The sequence below is a fragment of the Trichomycterus rosablanca genome, chromosome 7, assembly GCF_030014385.1.
Source record: "Trichomycterus rosablanca isolate fTriRos1 chromosome 7, fTriRos1.hap1, whole genome shotgun sequence".
Taxonomy (NCBI): domain Eukaryota; kingdom Metazoa; phylum Chordata; class Actinopteri; order Siluriformes; family Trichomycteridae; genus Trichomycterus; species Trichomycterus rosablanca.
The window spans coordinates 22714581-22730885 of record NC_085994.1 but is presented as its reverse complement, the minus strand read 5'-3'; the positions used below and the strand labels follow the sequence as shown (position 1 = coordinate 22730885).

At 40.7% G+C, this 16305-nt stretch overlaps 1 protein-coding gene across 1 annotated transcript; it reads right to left on the bottom strand.

The window, feature by feature from the left end:
• Positions 1 to 6216: 6216 nt before the first annotated feature.
• Positions 6217 to 15770, bottom strand: ndufa7 (NADH:ubiquinone oxidoreductase subunit A7). The gene is made up of 4 exons (XM_062998525.1): positions 15599 to 15770; positions 12905 to 12954; positions 8817 to 8954; positions 6217 to 6417 (listed from the first exon to the last, which is right to left on the bottom strand). The coding sequence occupies exons 1-4, from the start codon at positions 15647 to 15649 to the stop codon at positions 6330 to 6332; spliced, it is 327 nt and encodes a 108-aa protein (XP_062854595.1). The 5' UTR covers positions 15650 to 15770; the 3' UTR covers positions 6217 to 6329.
• Between the last annotated feature and the right edge of the window lie 535 nt (positions 15771 to 16305).

Below are 16305 nucleotides of genomic sequence, written 5' to 3'. Positions count from 1 at the left end.
TTAATGTTGAGGATGGCTCGCAGCTTCTGTTGGTGGAACTGCTCCAGCTTCTTCAGATCTGCTCGGTAGAGGGTCCAGGTTTCACATCCATACAGAAGAGTGGATGCGACGATGGCGTTGTAGACCATAAGTTTTGTTTGATGGGTCAGATCCTTGTTACGGAAGACACGGCTGGTGAGTCCTCCGAAGGCTCGATGTGCCACTTGGATTCTGTTCTCTACGTCCTTAGATGATGTGCACTGGGTGGACAGGATGCTGCCAAGATACGGGAAGTGGTCCACACATTCTAGGGTCTTCTCGTTGATTGAGATGTTGAAGTCTGGTAGGGAAGTCCCGGGAGGCGGTTGTGCGAGGACCTTGGTTTTTGAGGCGTTCACGGTCATGCCAAAGTGTGTGTATGTTGCGTTGAAGTTGTTGACTGATGTTTGTAAGTCTTTGACTGAGTGGGTTGGTGCAGCGTTGTCGTCTGCATATTGCATTTCGGTGACTTTTATGGTGGAAACCAGGCTTCTGGATCTCAGACGGGACAGGTTGATTAGCCCTCCGTCCAGCCTGTACCTCATTTCAATGCCAGGGTTATTGGGTGGTATCCCATACATCATGGCGGCAAGGTAGATGGCAAACAATGTAGGTGCAAGGACACATCCCTGTTTCAGTCCACACGTGATTGGGAATTCTTCAGATATGTTGTTCTGATGGATGACTCGTGCTGTCATGCCGTCGTGTAGGGCTTGGATCAGTTGAATAAAGGGGTTGGGGAAGCCAAAGCGTTGTAGGACTTCCCACATGGCAGCCCTATTGACACTGTCGTAGGCCTTCTCCAGATCATAGAAGACTAGGAAGAGGGGTTTTTGCTGTTCGTGTGATTTTTCTTGTAACTGGCGAGCACAGAAAATCATGTCGGATGTTCCTCTGGTTGTACGGAATCCACATTGTGACTCCGGAAGGATTTCTTCTGCAACCTTTTGAAGACGATTTTGGATGATCCGGGCGAAGATCTTCCCAGTAATGGAAAGCAGGGATATTCCGCGGTAATTCCCACAGCTGTTCCGGTCACCCTTTTTGAAGATCGTCACAATCAGTGCATTCTTCATGTCGTCAGGGACTTGTCTTGCTTCCCACATTCGGAGCATCAGTACGAAGAGGCGGGTCTTGAGTGTTATACCACCATGTACAAGGAGCTCGACTGGGATGTTGTCGGGTCCAGCGGCTCTTCCGCATTGTATGAGACTTAGAGCTGTTTCGAATTCTTGGTAGGACGGAGGTGCTGTCAGTTCAAGTCGTGGGGGCAGTTGGGGGACGTTTCTCAGGAAGTCTCTGGCAACGGATGACTTTCGGTTAAGAAGAGTGTCGAAATGTTCCTTCCAACGGTCTAGGATGGCTTGGCTGTCCGTTAGAAGTGTTCAGTTGTCAGAGGACATAAGCGTTCCAACAGAGGATCTCCTTGGGCCATAGATCTCTTTGAGGCTCGCGTAGAAGTTCCTTGTGTCTCTTTTATCAGCAAAGCATTGGAGTTCTTCTGCCTTCTGTTGCCACCAGTTGTTTTGGAGCTTTCTGAGCCGCGCTTGGCACTGTCGTTTCAGTTGCTGGAATTTGGTTTTCTTCTCATGATTTGATGGATCCTGTTCGTGAGTGATCTTTGCTTTCCGTTTTTCAGCTATTATGGTTGTGATCTCCGCATCATTGTTATCGAACCGCCGTTGTTGTCTTCATCGTTCCCCCAGACTGCCCACTTAATTGTGAGGTTTATTACCGCCAGTCAGCGGTCCCATCAGGCGTTGGCCAGTCTCCTGTTGCCCGGGTGGCCCCAGCTCCATGTATTCATGAAGTCTGGTTGATTCCGCATGGAGGTGCCTGTCCGGGGTTTGTCACGAATCTACATTACTATAAAACCCTAAATAAACATTTAAACCCTGGTATAAACTACATTACTATAAAACCCTAAATAAACATGTTAAACCCTGATCTACACTACATTACTATAACAGCCCTAAATAAACATTTAAACCCTGATCTACACTACATTACTATAACAGCCCTAAATAAACATTTAAACCCTGATCTACACTACTGTACATTACTATAACAGCCCTAAATAAACATTTAAACCCTGATCTACACTACATTACTATAACAGCCCTAAATAAACATTTAAACCCTGATCTACACTACATTACTATAACAGCCCTAAATAAACATTTAAACCCTGATCTACACTACATTACTATATCAGCCCTAAATAAACATTTAAACCCTGATCTACACTACATTACTATAACAGCCCTAAATAAACATTTAAACCCTGATCTACACTACATATTCTACAAATTTACATAAGACACTAAAAACAAACAACAATGATCACAATACAATAACACATAGTCGATCATCCAGCAATAGTATAAAAGAAAAATCAATTTGTCATACAGCTGCATGTACAGTATCTCTTAAGATATCTGTAATTTGTTTTTTAAAAGTTGTCTTAGAAATAAATGTATCCAGCCATAGAGTTTCTTGCAGTTTGTTCCAGTCTATGGCTGCAGCCACTTGAAATGATGACTGACCAAAAATGGTGTTCGTTTTAGGAACCTTCAGTGAAATACGATGAGCAGCGCGAGTATAATAAACTGAAGATGAGGTTTGCAATAAATGACACAAATAGGGAGGAGACAAACCAAGCGGGGTTTTGTATATGAGCATAAACCAATGAATAGCACGACGAGTGTGTAAGATGGCCAGTACACAGTAGAATAAAGGGTACAGTGATGTGTTTTATATGGAGCATTTATCGCAAACCGAATGATAAAGTACGTCAAGTTTCAGAAGATCACTTTTTCGAGCTGACCTGTATATAACATCACCAAAGTCTAACAAGGGGAGGATGGTCATTTGTACAAGTTTCAATTTAGCAGATCGACTAAGAGAGGCCCGCATTCTATACAGAGAGCCTATTTTTGATCTAACCTTAGATTGTAATTTACTAATGTGATATGAAAAAGTCAGTGTGCTATCTAGCCATATGCCCAAATATTTATACTCAGAGACCTGACTTAAAGTAGCCCCATCGACAGTGATGATGTCATGGACTGCTTGGTGAACCGAACCTCTTTTGCCAAACCACATAACCTTAGTCTTGGTGGTATTTAACACAAGATCCAAATTAGAAAAGGTGTGTTGGACCATCAAAAAGCTATTCTGGAGCGATGGAAATACTGCCTCCGGAGATGGACCAATAGCATACAGAACTGTATCGTCCGCATAAAGATGGATTAATGTGTCTTCAACAGAGTAAACAATGTTGTTTATGTTTAAAGAGAATAATGTTGGACCTAAGATCGAACCCTGAGGCACACCTTTAGTAACAGATAGAGGCTGCGAGAGAAATTGTTCTGATTTAACTCGTTGCACCCTATCCGCAAGATAATTTGTAAACCACGCCAGTGAGTGATCCGAGACTCCAATGCTGCCCAACCTATCTAAAAGCGTTGAATGATCAACAGTGTCAACAGCCTTAGCTAGATCAATAAATATAGCTGCACAACACTGTTTAGAATCTAATGCAGAAACTATATCATTCAAAATTTTAAGTGTTGCAGTGACACCCATATCCTGATCTAAAACCAGACTGAGCATCAGATAAAACATTGTAAGTATCCAAAAAAATTGTGAGTTGCTTATTTACAAGTTTTTCAGTTATTTTTGATATACAAGGGAGAATAGAAATTGGTCTATAACAGTTCGGGTCCGTCTGATCTCCTCCCTTAAAAGAAGGTCGTACTAATGCTGCTTTCCATACCTGTGGGAACTCTGCTGTATAGAAGGACCGATTTATAAGGTATGCAATGGGGGCAGCAATAATGGGAGCTGCTATCCTATAAAAGAAGGGGTCCAGCTCATCAGACCCAGCTGTTTTTTTTGTGTCTAACTTTAGCAATTCATCTAAGAGCTCACCCTCTGACACAGCCTGAAGAGTGAAAGTGTGTTTAGGATCAGGACGTTTAATGGGTGCAGTCAAATTTGGAATTTCATGAGTTATGGAAATGGAGTTTGAAGAAGATGGAATACTGATCCCAGTTTGTGTAAAATGTTGATTAAAAATATCCACCATGCGCGCCTTATCAGTAACTACACCTCCATCAGTCTTAAGTGAAAAAGGGAGCTGAGGAGAGGGTTTATTTTCAAGATCCTTTATCGTCTTCCAGAATCTTTTCGGATCAGAACCACAAAGATAGAACTGTTCTTTAAAATAATCAACTTTGGCCTTCCGAACAGCCTGCGTAGATTTATTTCTGATTTGTTTAAATGTTAAATATTCGATTGGGGATTTAGACAACCTAGCCCTACGCCAAGCAGCATTTTTTTGTTGGAGAAGACTTGCAAGCTTATGGTCAAACCAAGGGCTATATCGATTTTTTGTTCTTGTAATGGCTATAGTTTAATATTAACAGAGGGTGGCTCAGTGGGTAGCACTGTCGCTTCACAGTAAGAAGGTCCTGGGTTCGATCCCTAGGTGGTGCAGTCCAGGTCCTCTCTGTTTGGAGTTTGCATGTTCTCCCCATGTCTGCATGGGTTCCCTCTGGTTCTCTCCCACAGTCCAAAGACATGCAAGTGAAGTGAACTGGAGATACAAAATTGTCCATGACTGTCTGACATTAAACTTGTGAACTGGTGAATCTTGTGTTACGAGTTCCATCATGAATGGAACCAAAGTGTGTAAAACATGACGTTAAAATCCTAATAAATAAATAAAACATATTAACAGAGCTAGCTGACCTGTTAGTAGGCAAGAGAACATTTTCAAATGCTAAAAAATATGAATTATGGTATTTGTATTAAAGGTACAGTACATATACAGGTCATAGCCCTCTAGCACAGTGGTTTTCAACCTGTGGGCTGGGGGGGGGGGGGGGGGGGGGGGGGGGGCGTGGCATTACGAGATTGTTATTATGAACCGGTGGCACACGAGATTGAGCCGTGGTTCATCAAGGGGAGGGGAGCGTGGCGGAAGCCGCGCTTGGCATCCGCGTTTGAGCCGTGCTTCATCAAGGGGAGGGGGGCGTGGTGGAAGCAGCGCTTGATATAAGCGACTGAGCGCTGTTTCACCAAGGGGAGGGGGGCGCATGCCTAAAAAGGTTGAAAACCCCTGCTCTAGCAGTGTCTGCATTTCTCTGCTCAAATCAAGTAGGCAATGTCTTATCACATCTGTTTGGAAGATGAAATCAGCAAAACTCATGTGGCCATATGACTTTTTTTGCATGAAGCTTAGCCTTGATTAGTGATCTGCCCCACAACCATTACAGACGTCCAGATCTAAATAACCTCTTTATTATTTATATATACACCGATCAACCATAACATTAAAACCACCTCCTTGTTTCTACCCTCACTGTCCATTTTATCAGAAGCACTTTGTAGTTCTACAATTACTGACTGTAGTCCATCTGTTTCTCTACATGCTTTGTTAGCCCCTTTTCATGCTGTTCTTCAATGGTCAGGACTCTCCCAGGACCACCACAGAGCAGGTATTATTTGGGTGGTGGATCATTCTCAGCACTGCAGTGACACTGACATGGTGGTGGCGTGTTAGTGTGTGTTGTGCTGGTATGAGAGGATCAGACACAGCAGCGCTGCTGGAGTTTTTAAATACCGTGTCCACTCACTGTCCACTCTATTAGACACTCCTACCTAGTTGGTCCACCTTGTAGGTGTAAAGTCAGAGACGATCGCTCATCTTATTGCTGCTGTTTGAGTTGGTCATCTTCTAGACCTTCATCAGTGGTCACAGGACGCTGCCTATGGGGCGCTATTGGCTGGATATTTTTGGTTGGTGGACTACTCTCAGTCCAGCAGTGGCAGTGAGGTGTTTAAAAACTCCACTCATACCAGGACAACACACACTAACACACCACCACCATGTCATTGTCACTGCAGTGCTGAGAATGACCCACCACCCAAATAATACCTACTCTGTAGTGGTCCTGTGGGGGTCCTGACCCTTGAAAAACAGCATAAAAGGAGGTTAAAAAAGTATGTAAAGAAACAGATGGACTGTCAGTAATTGTAGAACTATAAAGTGCTTCTATATGGTAAGTGAAGCTGATAAATTGGACAGCGAGTGTAAAAACAAGGAGGTGGTTTTAATGTTATGGCTGATCAGTGTATATTATGGGTCATGTGTTTTATTCGAGTGATTAAATAATCAATAAAAAACAAAAATCTGTTTTGAGATATATATTCAGTTATGTATAGTACTCAGTTCACTATATACACTTAGTCAATGTATTCAAGAAAAGATACATTTATAAACAATGTTTAATGTGAAAGAAAGCTCAGAGATATGGCTGATCGGTGGACAGTGGGAGTTCCTTCGGCTCAGGTCCAGGAAGGACAGGACGCTTGGTCATTGCCGGAGCTTCACTGTAAAGACAGAAAATAATGCTTTAATACAACAGGTTAGAAATTGTTTACATTTAAGATTAGAAATTGATTTGAATATTTGTTGCACAATCAGCTTGTGTTTGCTTATACAGATGTAACACAAGAGCTCTTCCTGACCATTTAAAGTGGGGATTCAAAAACCATGTATGAAAATAATGTATGGTTAAATGTTTGCATATTCAACATTGCTCTTAGGTCGTACAAATGACTGGTTACATAAATATCACATACATTACATGTAACTTTAAACTGTCCTATAGTTTAAATGGTCATATTAAACAAGTAAATCACATTAGGCAACATGTACTGTTTGTTAACTGCCAAAACTGCAAGGAAAAGGAGCACTTCAGAAAACCATTGTAACTTAACACAGTCTACCACCGCATCAAGGAATGCAACTTGGGGCGCTCAGGTGGCGAAGAGGTAAAACACGGTAGCACACCAGAGCTGGGATTTCGAATACATTGTATCGAATCTCAGCTCTGCCATCCAGCTGTGCTGGGCGAATATATGAACAACATTTGGCTGTTTGTCTGCACAGAGTGGAGGAATAATGCTGATCAGGGTGTGGCTCTCCGTGCACATGGCTGATTCACAGGTGCAGGTGAAAAAATGCAGTCGGCTACTGCTCACGTATCGGAGGGGACGTGTGTCAGTTTGCTTTCCTCAATCAGGAGCGGGGGTCAGCACCAGTAGAGAGGAAGCTGAAACTCTGTTATGCAAAAAGAAAGCCATACATCAAGTCTACATTAACATACAGTATATGGCTCTAATTTAAGGGCCTTGCTCAGGGGCCCAACAGTAGAAACTTAATAGTGGTTGGGCTTGAACCAGCAACTTTCTATTTACATTTCCGGTACCTTAACCACTGAGCTACCACTGCCCTCTATTCTATACAAGAACACTAATGAGTCCTCTGGAACTGAGCTCAGATGGCCTAAAAAACAGTAGCAATGGGTTTTTGTAATGGTGGGCTAGATTGTATACTGCTGCCATACCTGAGCACCTCTCTAAAAAATATTTGGGTTGATTTCTAGCTGCCTTGATGCCCTTTTTAGGTCATTTAATATCCTTAAATGCACAAGAAAGGAGCACTTCAGAAAATCATTGTCACTTAACACAGTCTATCGCTGCATCAAGAAATGCAACCTGAAATTCTGTTATGCAAAAAGAAACCCACAATACATCAAGTCTACATTTACGGCTGTTATTTTTTATGGGCCTTGCTCAGGGGCCTAATTTACATTTACATTTTCAACATTTAGCAGACGCTTTTATCCAAAGCGACTTACATGATGAGCTGAACACAATGAGCAATTGAGGGTTTAGGGCCTTGCTCAGGGACCCAACAGTGGCAACTTGGTGGTGGCGGGGCTTGAACCGTCAACCTTCTGTTTACTAGTCCAGTACCTTAACCACTGAACTATCACTGCCCTCTATTCTACACAAGAACACTAATGAGTCCTCTGGACCTGAGCTCAGACGGTCTCAAGGACATTAGCAATAGGTTTTTGTAATGGTGGGCCATCTAAACAGTTTTTTTGGGGTTGATTCCTAGCTGCATTAATGCCCCTTTTTAGGTCATTTAACCTCCTTAAATGCACAGGAAAGGAGCACTTCAGAAAATCATTGTCACTTAACACAGTCTGTGTTAAGAAATTCTGTATTAAGAAATGCAACCTGAAATTCTGTTTACGGCTTTTATTTAAGGGCCTTGCTTAGGGGTCCAACAGTAGAAACTTAATAGTAATGGGGCTTGGACCAGCAACATTCTGATTACAGGTCCAGTACCTTAATCGTTGAGCTACCCCAGAGCTACTTTCTAACTGTTTTTCAATTGTTTTTAGTGTTTTTATATTATATTTGTGTTATTTTCAGTGTGTAAGTGTCAAAAACAACCCTATTACTTTACATTAGCCTAAAATATGTGCAGTTCCATGGGACCATGAAACGCATTAACAGGTTTCCAGTACATTCTTATGGGAAAAAATACCTCGAAACTCAACGTCTTTTAAACTCGGCGCTACTCCCAAAACCAACTGATGTTGAGTTTCAAGGTACCACTGTACGAGAATATAGCTTATGAAGTATAAAAATTTTTAATATAATAACATGACCAAGAATAAGAAATGTACTATATAAATAAAAATTTATATCTATTATTGGTTGGTATTAGTGGTCCCAAATTTGTACCAATGTTCTTCTTTGCTCTTGCTAGACAACTGCTATAGTAGCTAAATGTACTGTCACCCTTCAACTGGACTTACCGCTATACGTTGCCAAGATTTACAGACCCCAATAATCATTTAGTTCATTAAGAATTAAATACTAAAACTCTCGTACTAGCAACCTTTTTTTTTTCTAGAGAGGTCACTAACCTGCCAGCAGCTAGGGCTTTCTGAGCAGACATTATAACAGTTGGTGGAACAGACTCCCTTCTTCCATCTCTTGTACAGTAGTAGTTTGCAGCGAATTTATGGCTCGGCCCAACTGGAAGTTTGGGAGGTGGTTGAGTCCTGACACAAAAATACAAACAAGTAAAATTTCAATATACAACATAAAATGAAAATGTGATATACAGTCATGTGAAAAAATTAGGACACCCCATTAAATAGGCAGCTCTTTATTAAGAAATGTTCACATATCAATGTCCAATCTTGTTTTTGTTTATTTCTGGAAAAGAAAGTGATTTAATTGCAATTAAACAACAAAAATTAACATTGTTTTACTCATGAAACAAAAGATATGAACAAAAATGCATATTATAATGGAGGAAAAAGTTAGGACACCCTACCCTCTAATAACTAGTGTTGCCCCCTTTGGCTGAAATAACTTCAGTGAGACGCTTCTTGTAGCCATCTACCAATCTCTGACATCGATCTGAAGAAAGTTTGCCCCACTCCTCAACGCAGAATTCTTTCAGCTGTGAGATGTTTGAGGGGTTTCTTGCATGTACAGCCCGTTTTAAGTCACTCTACAGCATCTCAATGGGATTAAGATCCGGACAGGGTCCAGTTCCGCTTCAGCTTTAATTTTTTTACAGATGGTTTCACATGTTCCTCAAGCACCCTCTGATACACAGTAGAATTCATGGTGGATTCTATGATGGTGAGCTGGCCAGGTCCTGCTGCAGCAAAGCATCCCCAAACCATGACACTTCCACCTCCATGCTTCACAGTTGGTATGAGGTTCTTTTCTTGGAATGCTGTATTTGGTTTATGCCAAACATGTCTTCTGTTCTGGTGTCCAAATAATTCAATTTTAGACTCATCTGTCCAAAGAACATTTTTCCAGAAGTCATGGTCTTTGTCTGCGTTCTCTCTGGCAAACTTCAGTCTGGCCTTAATGTTTTTCTTAGAGAGCAAAGGTTTCCTCCTTGCACACCTCCCATGAAAATTAAACTTGTGTAGTCTCTTTCTGATAGTTGAGTCATGCACTTTCACATCGACAGTAGCAAGAGCCTGCTGTAGGTCCTGTGATGAAATTTTAGGATTTTTCATGACTTCTTTTAACATCTTACGGTCTGCTCTGGGGGTGAACTTGCTTGGACGGCCAGACCTGGGCATGGTCGCAGTTGTTTTGAATGTCCTCCACTTGTAAACAATTTTCCGGATGGTGGAATGGCTGATGTCAAATTCTTTTGAGATCTTTTTAAATCCCTTACCAGACCCATAAGCAGCCACAATCTTCTTTCTGAGGGCCTCAGACAGCTCTTTGGATCTCACCATGGTGCTCACTCTCACTTCAACTGTCAGGGACACACCAAACTAATTTTCTGAGGTTTAAATAGGGCAAGCCTCATTCAAAATGCTGGGTAACGATGTTCTGATCATGTGCACCTGATGTGACACACCTGTGTGTGATCTTAACTATTTTAAGTGGGACAATATGTAGGGGTGTCCTAATTTATTCCTCACCAGAAATTCACAAAGTTGAATCAGTTCATCTGGACACAAGTTTGTTGTAGAGATACGTTTCGTCACTCAATCCGAATGACTTCTTCAGTCTGAGCTGGTGTTGAATACCCCAACCTTATATGCAGTTGATTTGCATAACGACTGATCACTGCCCATTGCATAACAATGGAACTGGTGATCAGGTCCATATGAAATTCACAATGACCATTAATTACAATGGTCATGTGTGTCTTTCACACATGATTGGGGTAACGCTCCAATTACGGCGTTGTAAGATGGTGAGAGATGTACTCTCAGGCCCCCTCCCCGGTTCAGAGATGGTTGTTCCCTCTTCACATAGATGGCCTCTTTGACTCCACGTTCAAACCAGCGTTCCTCCTTGTCAAGGATCTGCACATCTTCATCATTAAATGAGTGGCCGCTGGCTTGCAGGTGGGTGTAAACCGCAGAGTCCTGGCCAGAAGAGGTCGATCTTCTATGTTGGGCCATCCGTTTCACCAGTGGCTGTTTAGTTACCCTGATGTACATTTCCCGGCAATCCTCCCGGCACCTAACAGCATACACTACGTTACTCTGTTTGTGTCGAGGAACCCGGTCCTTAGGGTGAACTAATTTCTGGCGTAGCGTGTTCTGGGGTTTGAAAGCAACTGAAACACGGTGTTTGGAGAACATCCGTCTTAATTGTTCCGATACTCCCGCCACATACGGAATCACCACTGGTTTGCGCTTGGACCGCGGTTGTTCTTCTCCTTCCTTTGATCCACTGGAGCTGTGTTTGGGCATTTTCCCCGCTTTTACGAATGCCCAGTTGGGATAACCACATTCACCCAGGGCCTTCTTGACATGAGATTTCTCTCTATCCTTGACCGTAGTGTCTGTGGGGATGCTGTTCGCCCGGTGGTGCAGCGTCCTGATGACTCCTAGTTTGTGCTCCAAAGGATGATGGGAGTCAAACCTTAAGTACTGGTCCGTGTGCGTTGGTTTGCGGTAAACATTTACTTTCAACCGTCCCCCATCTTTACTAGCAATTTCACAGTCTAAGAAGGCTAAAACGTTGTCGCTTGCATCCTCCCTTGTGAACTTGATGTGTTTGTCCACCGAGTTGATGTGGTTCGTGAAATGTGGTGCTTCCTCTGATTTTATTTTAACCCAGGTGTCGTCCACATATCTGAACCAATGACTCGGTGGTGTCCCCGAGTAGGTCCTTAGTGCCTTCTTTTCCACTTCCTCCATGTACAGGTTTGCAACAATAGGTGAGACTGGGGACCCCATAGCACACCCATGTTTCTGTTTGTAGAACTGTCCTCTGTACGAGAAGTAGGTGGACTGAAGACACAGTTCTAGAAGTGTGCACACCTGGTCCGTGGTAAGGGTGGTCCTCGTGCTCCGGGTGGGGTCGCCTTGTAGTTTCCTACGGACCACCTCCACTGCCTCAGCAACCGGAATGCACGTGAAGAGGGATGTAACATCATACGAGACCATTGTTTCCTCCGTCTCAATGATGACGCCCTTCACCTTGTCCACAAAATACATGGTGTTCTGAATGTGGTGCTACCTACCAACGGGTTGAGAATCGATGCTAGAAACTTAGAAATGTTATAAGTCACAGAGTTAATCATACAAACAATGGGTCGTAAAGGTACATCCTGTTTGTGTATCTTAGGTAACCCATACAGACTAGGTGTAGCCTCCCGCGGATATAATTTGTAGTACAAAGCCCTGTCAATAGCATTGTTCTGTTCTAAAACTTTCAGACAATCTATCACCTTTTTCTTGTAGCTACTACCTGGATCTCGTTTCAGCAGCTCATAAGTGTTAGTGTCACTAAGTAACAACATCACTTTCTCATGATAGTCTATCTGGTTTAATAGAACAGTACATCTACCTTTGTCAGCAGGAAGTATGATGATGTTATTGTCCTTACTAAGTGTAGTAAGTGCATACCTCTCGTCTCTGCTGGCTTTCATAGGGTGTCCTCATTTTTTCACATGACTGTATATATGAAAAACTTTATGGCAGTTCAGTACATTTCTTTAGTATGTTAATTTCAGCAAAGAAATTTAAACAATGCACTGAAATTTTGAGTCAGTGTTTCATAAAACAATATTTTATCATTATAAATTATTTAGTCTCAAAAAGATTAAGTATCCCCTGCAAGTCTATGTAAATTATTGACCTTTATTTATGACCATAAATGCAAAGTATAAATACTATCATCATAGCTCACACATGTTGCAGTTCCCCTCTTTTTAATTTATTTTTAATGGACATATATATAAAAAAAAAAAAAAAAAAAAAAAAAAGGAAATTATAATATAGTCACAGTAACTGTGGTGTAGTTGAGGTACATATTTTGGGTTGGTCTCGTTTTTGAATTTTAAACTGCCTGTTCACTACATTATGGTGTTTTTTCCTAAATAAAGCATGAACATTTATGATGTGTTTATTATTTTCATTTTGAATATAATTTTAATATTTCAATCAATGATTTTGCTTCTTGGTTAAAAACCGATAAAATGCAGCAGTGTAAAACACTATGACTATTTTACCTTTTAGCCATTTCTTCATATCGCAGCTGAAGCTTTGTTTGAAGGTTCCTCTGTTGACAGACAAAACACAATATTAAAGCATCTTTACATATGTTTATTTTAACACAATTTAACATATGCTTTCATCCAAACAATTGTGACCTATAGAATTAAAGCAAATTAGATAACACAATAACTGACTCACTGATTTAAAAAAATTACATTCAAATGGTTGTAAGATAAACTAAAATCATCATAAAAAATAAACATGAGGAGGGGGATGCAAATCAAAACTACTTGTCGCAGATAAGGCTGTTTTTATACTAATATGACTGAAAGTCACCATACCAAATTTCCTAACTGCCAATCTGGATCCAAGTTTAACTGGTTTTAACTGCTCCTAAAAACGTGCATATATTAATATAAATGTACACAAGGTTGTTTTTCCTCCTTAAGTCAAAAGTGTTTTTAATGACCACTTATATCAAGCATTGTTTTAGCTTTTTAATGTGGCAGACAGCACAATAACTTGCAGCATGGTTAGCTAGTTAAGTTCAGTTTCTTATTACTATTCTTCCACAGCAAATGCAGCCAATTGTCATTAGTTCAACTACTTGTGAGACCATATTAGCGTACTTACTACTTAATAAGAGGTAATTACTTTCACGGCATGACATTCTGTATAAACTGTATGTGTAAATATACTGTATATGTTTTTACTGGTCAAGGTTAATCAAGCTTTACATTGGTCTAAAGATTCTTTTGCATGAAAAAAGGCCCTACTCCACAATAACAATCTATTAATTTAGCAGACAATTTTCTAAACAGACGTATGATTCTGAATAAATACAGCGCAAGCAACTAAGGATCTTGCTTAAAGGTCCTACACTGGTGACTTGGTGGTGATTTGGCTTGAAACAGCATTAGTCCAGTACATAAGCCATTAAGCTACTGTCGCTCCCATTATTATTTTTAATGCATTGGCCCCCATTGTTCTTTCAATCTAGTCAAATCCAATTACCTGATCATATTTCATCTTTACTGCTGCAGACCTCCAATCTTGACCGAGGAAGACCATAACTAACACATGCCCCCCTCCGACACAAGTGCAGTGACCGATCGCTTCTTTTAACCTGCATGAGGCGAATTCATATGGATATCTATATTGCGCATGAAGAGTCACGCACCGATCCCCATTATCCCCCGTCTCTGTGCTGGTGTCATTGACCAGGCAGCAGAGATCGTAATTGCAGCACTTATGAGGAATCCCTCCAGCTGTCGCTCCCTCAGAAGAGCTAACAATTATCCACATACACACCCGGCTGGCCAATAGTAAAGGTGAGATTTGAACTTGCAAGCTCGAAGTGTCAGCACTGGTGGGCTAGCTTGTCGTCCATTATTTTGTTAATGTGATTGTGCTTAGGCAGTTTTTGCTTGGTATGTCGTTTTCAATTAAACCCAGACCCTCTTTTCTTTAAATGCAAAAATGGATGAATTAAATGGGCAAAAAAATTGTCTTTCAAAGGTTTATGGTCAGATAAAATGACAATTAAAAAACGGATAGTTCCGGTCCTAAAATCTGATTGGCTGAGCCGCGTTCGAAGCCGTTGTAAAATCCCCGATAAACGCACACCTAGGACCACCTCACATCATTCCATATTAATACGCCACTGAATAGAAAAGTTAATGTTATTTTCGCCCTCATGTTGCCTAGCAACACTGTTAATCGAACTATTTTGCGTCGCGGAAGAATGCTTTATTGTAAGTTTATACACAATAAATACATTTATGAATTAAACATTGTTGTATTTATTATATTTTATGTTGACCGCCATTTTATAAAAGCAATAAGCCACTCGAGACCGTGCATTACTGTTATGATTTTAGCACGGGGAAAGAAGTTTTAGGCACTCCGCTTCGCGTCGTGCCAAAAACGTCATCCCCGTGCTAAAATCACAGTAATGCACGGCCTCTCGTGGCTTATTGCTTTATTGAGTTACTTGACTACAATGACCAAATGTGACCAATGTGAGGAATTCAAACCTAACAACACTGTACCTACTGTCATACTCTCACACATGTTGGTGACATTATTATGTCGTGAGAAGTCCTGACCTTAAACGTATCAGTGGTTTGTGGATGTAGTGAATGGTTAAGTCTTAAACTCTGAAGTGATCTAATTCTGCAAGGTGGTCAGATATCAAACCAGAGTTGTCAGAATCTCATTGATGGCTAACAAAACATACTGATCAAGAATAAAAAAAGGTGCCTTCTTATTGTGTTGCCTTTTTCTTTTTTTTTGTAAAAACCCACAATAAATGTATAAAAGGACTCAGATTTGTGATTCATTATCAAATGAATCAATTTTATATTAAACTATACATCTATGGTAATCTATTCATCTCTAGATTAAAGAACTTGTTTGATTTAGGTACAGCAGCATTAATCTATTTAAATAATAATAAATAACCCCTGGTCTAGGTCCCTGTGATTAATCAGAATTACATGTTTTATCAATATTTCTAACAAGGTATATAATACAGTATCAATGATAAACAGTATGTGCAGCATTAGCACAATGCTAACCAGTCTCACTTGAGTCAGTGTAATGAAAATTCTAACCCTTTTACAATATTAACATTCTGGAACATTCTATTTATTATTATTATTACAAAACTAGAATAAATACACTTTACAGTAGGTTAAACCGCTCACCCCTGCAAACAAGTTCCTCAGTTTCTGAATAACCGACGTTGCCGAAGCCATAGTTGTCCTCAAGGTGAAAGCAACTCTCCACAAAGACTGTTTCAGGATCAGTTCTGATTGCAGTACTGTGCACTATGTAGCAAAGAGTTTTGGTTAAGTCTGTTCTGAGATCAGTCAAAATAGAGCTATAGCGGAGACGCTGTCTTCTTCACCCCTAGCAGTGGGTACATCTACTAGAAAATAGAACATATTCCGCCTCCTATCGCTGTCTGTGCAAATCGAAGGCTGAAACCGAAATATTTATATATTTAAAGAAAATTGGGTTTTACAACCATGGTTCGAATTACTGGGTGATTGTGGGGTCCCAAAAAAGAGGTAAAAACAACAGTTGGTGGTGGTGAAGGGGTCGTTAGTTTGGCTAATATACACTGATCAGCCATAACATTAAAACCACATCCTTGTTTCTACACTCATTGTTCATTTTATCAGCTCCACTTAGAAGCACTTTGTAGTTCTACAATTACTGACTGTTGTCCATCTCCAGTGGTGTATAGTAACCAAGTAATAATACTTCGTTACAGTACTTAAGTAGTTTTTTGAAGTATATAAAGAATATAAAAATTTTCGGCAACTTTCACTTTTACTCCACTACATTTTCTAAAGAAATTGTGTACTTTTACTCCGTTACATTCGCTGTATGTAATTTCGTTACTCGT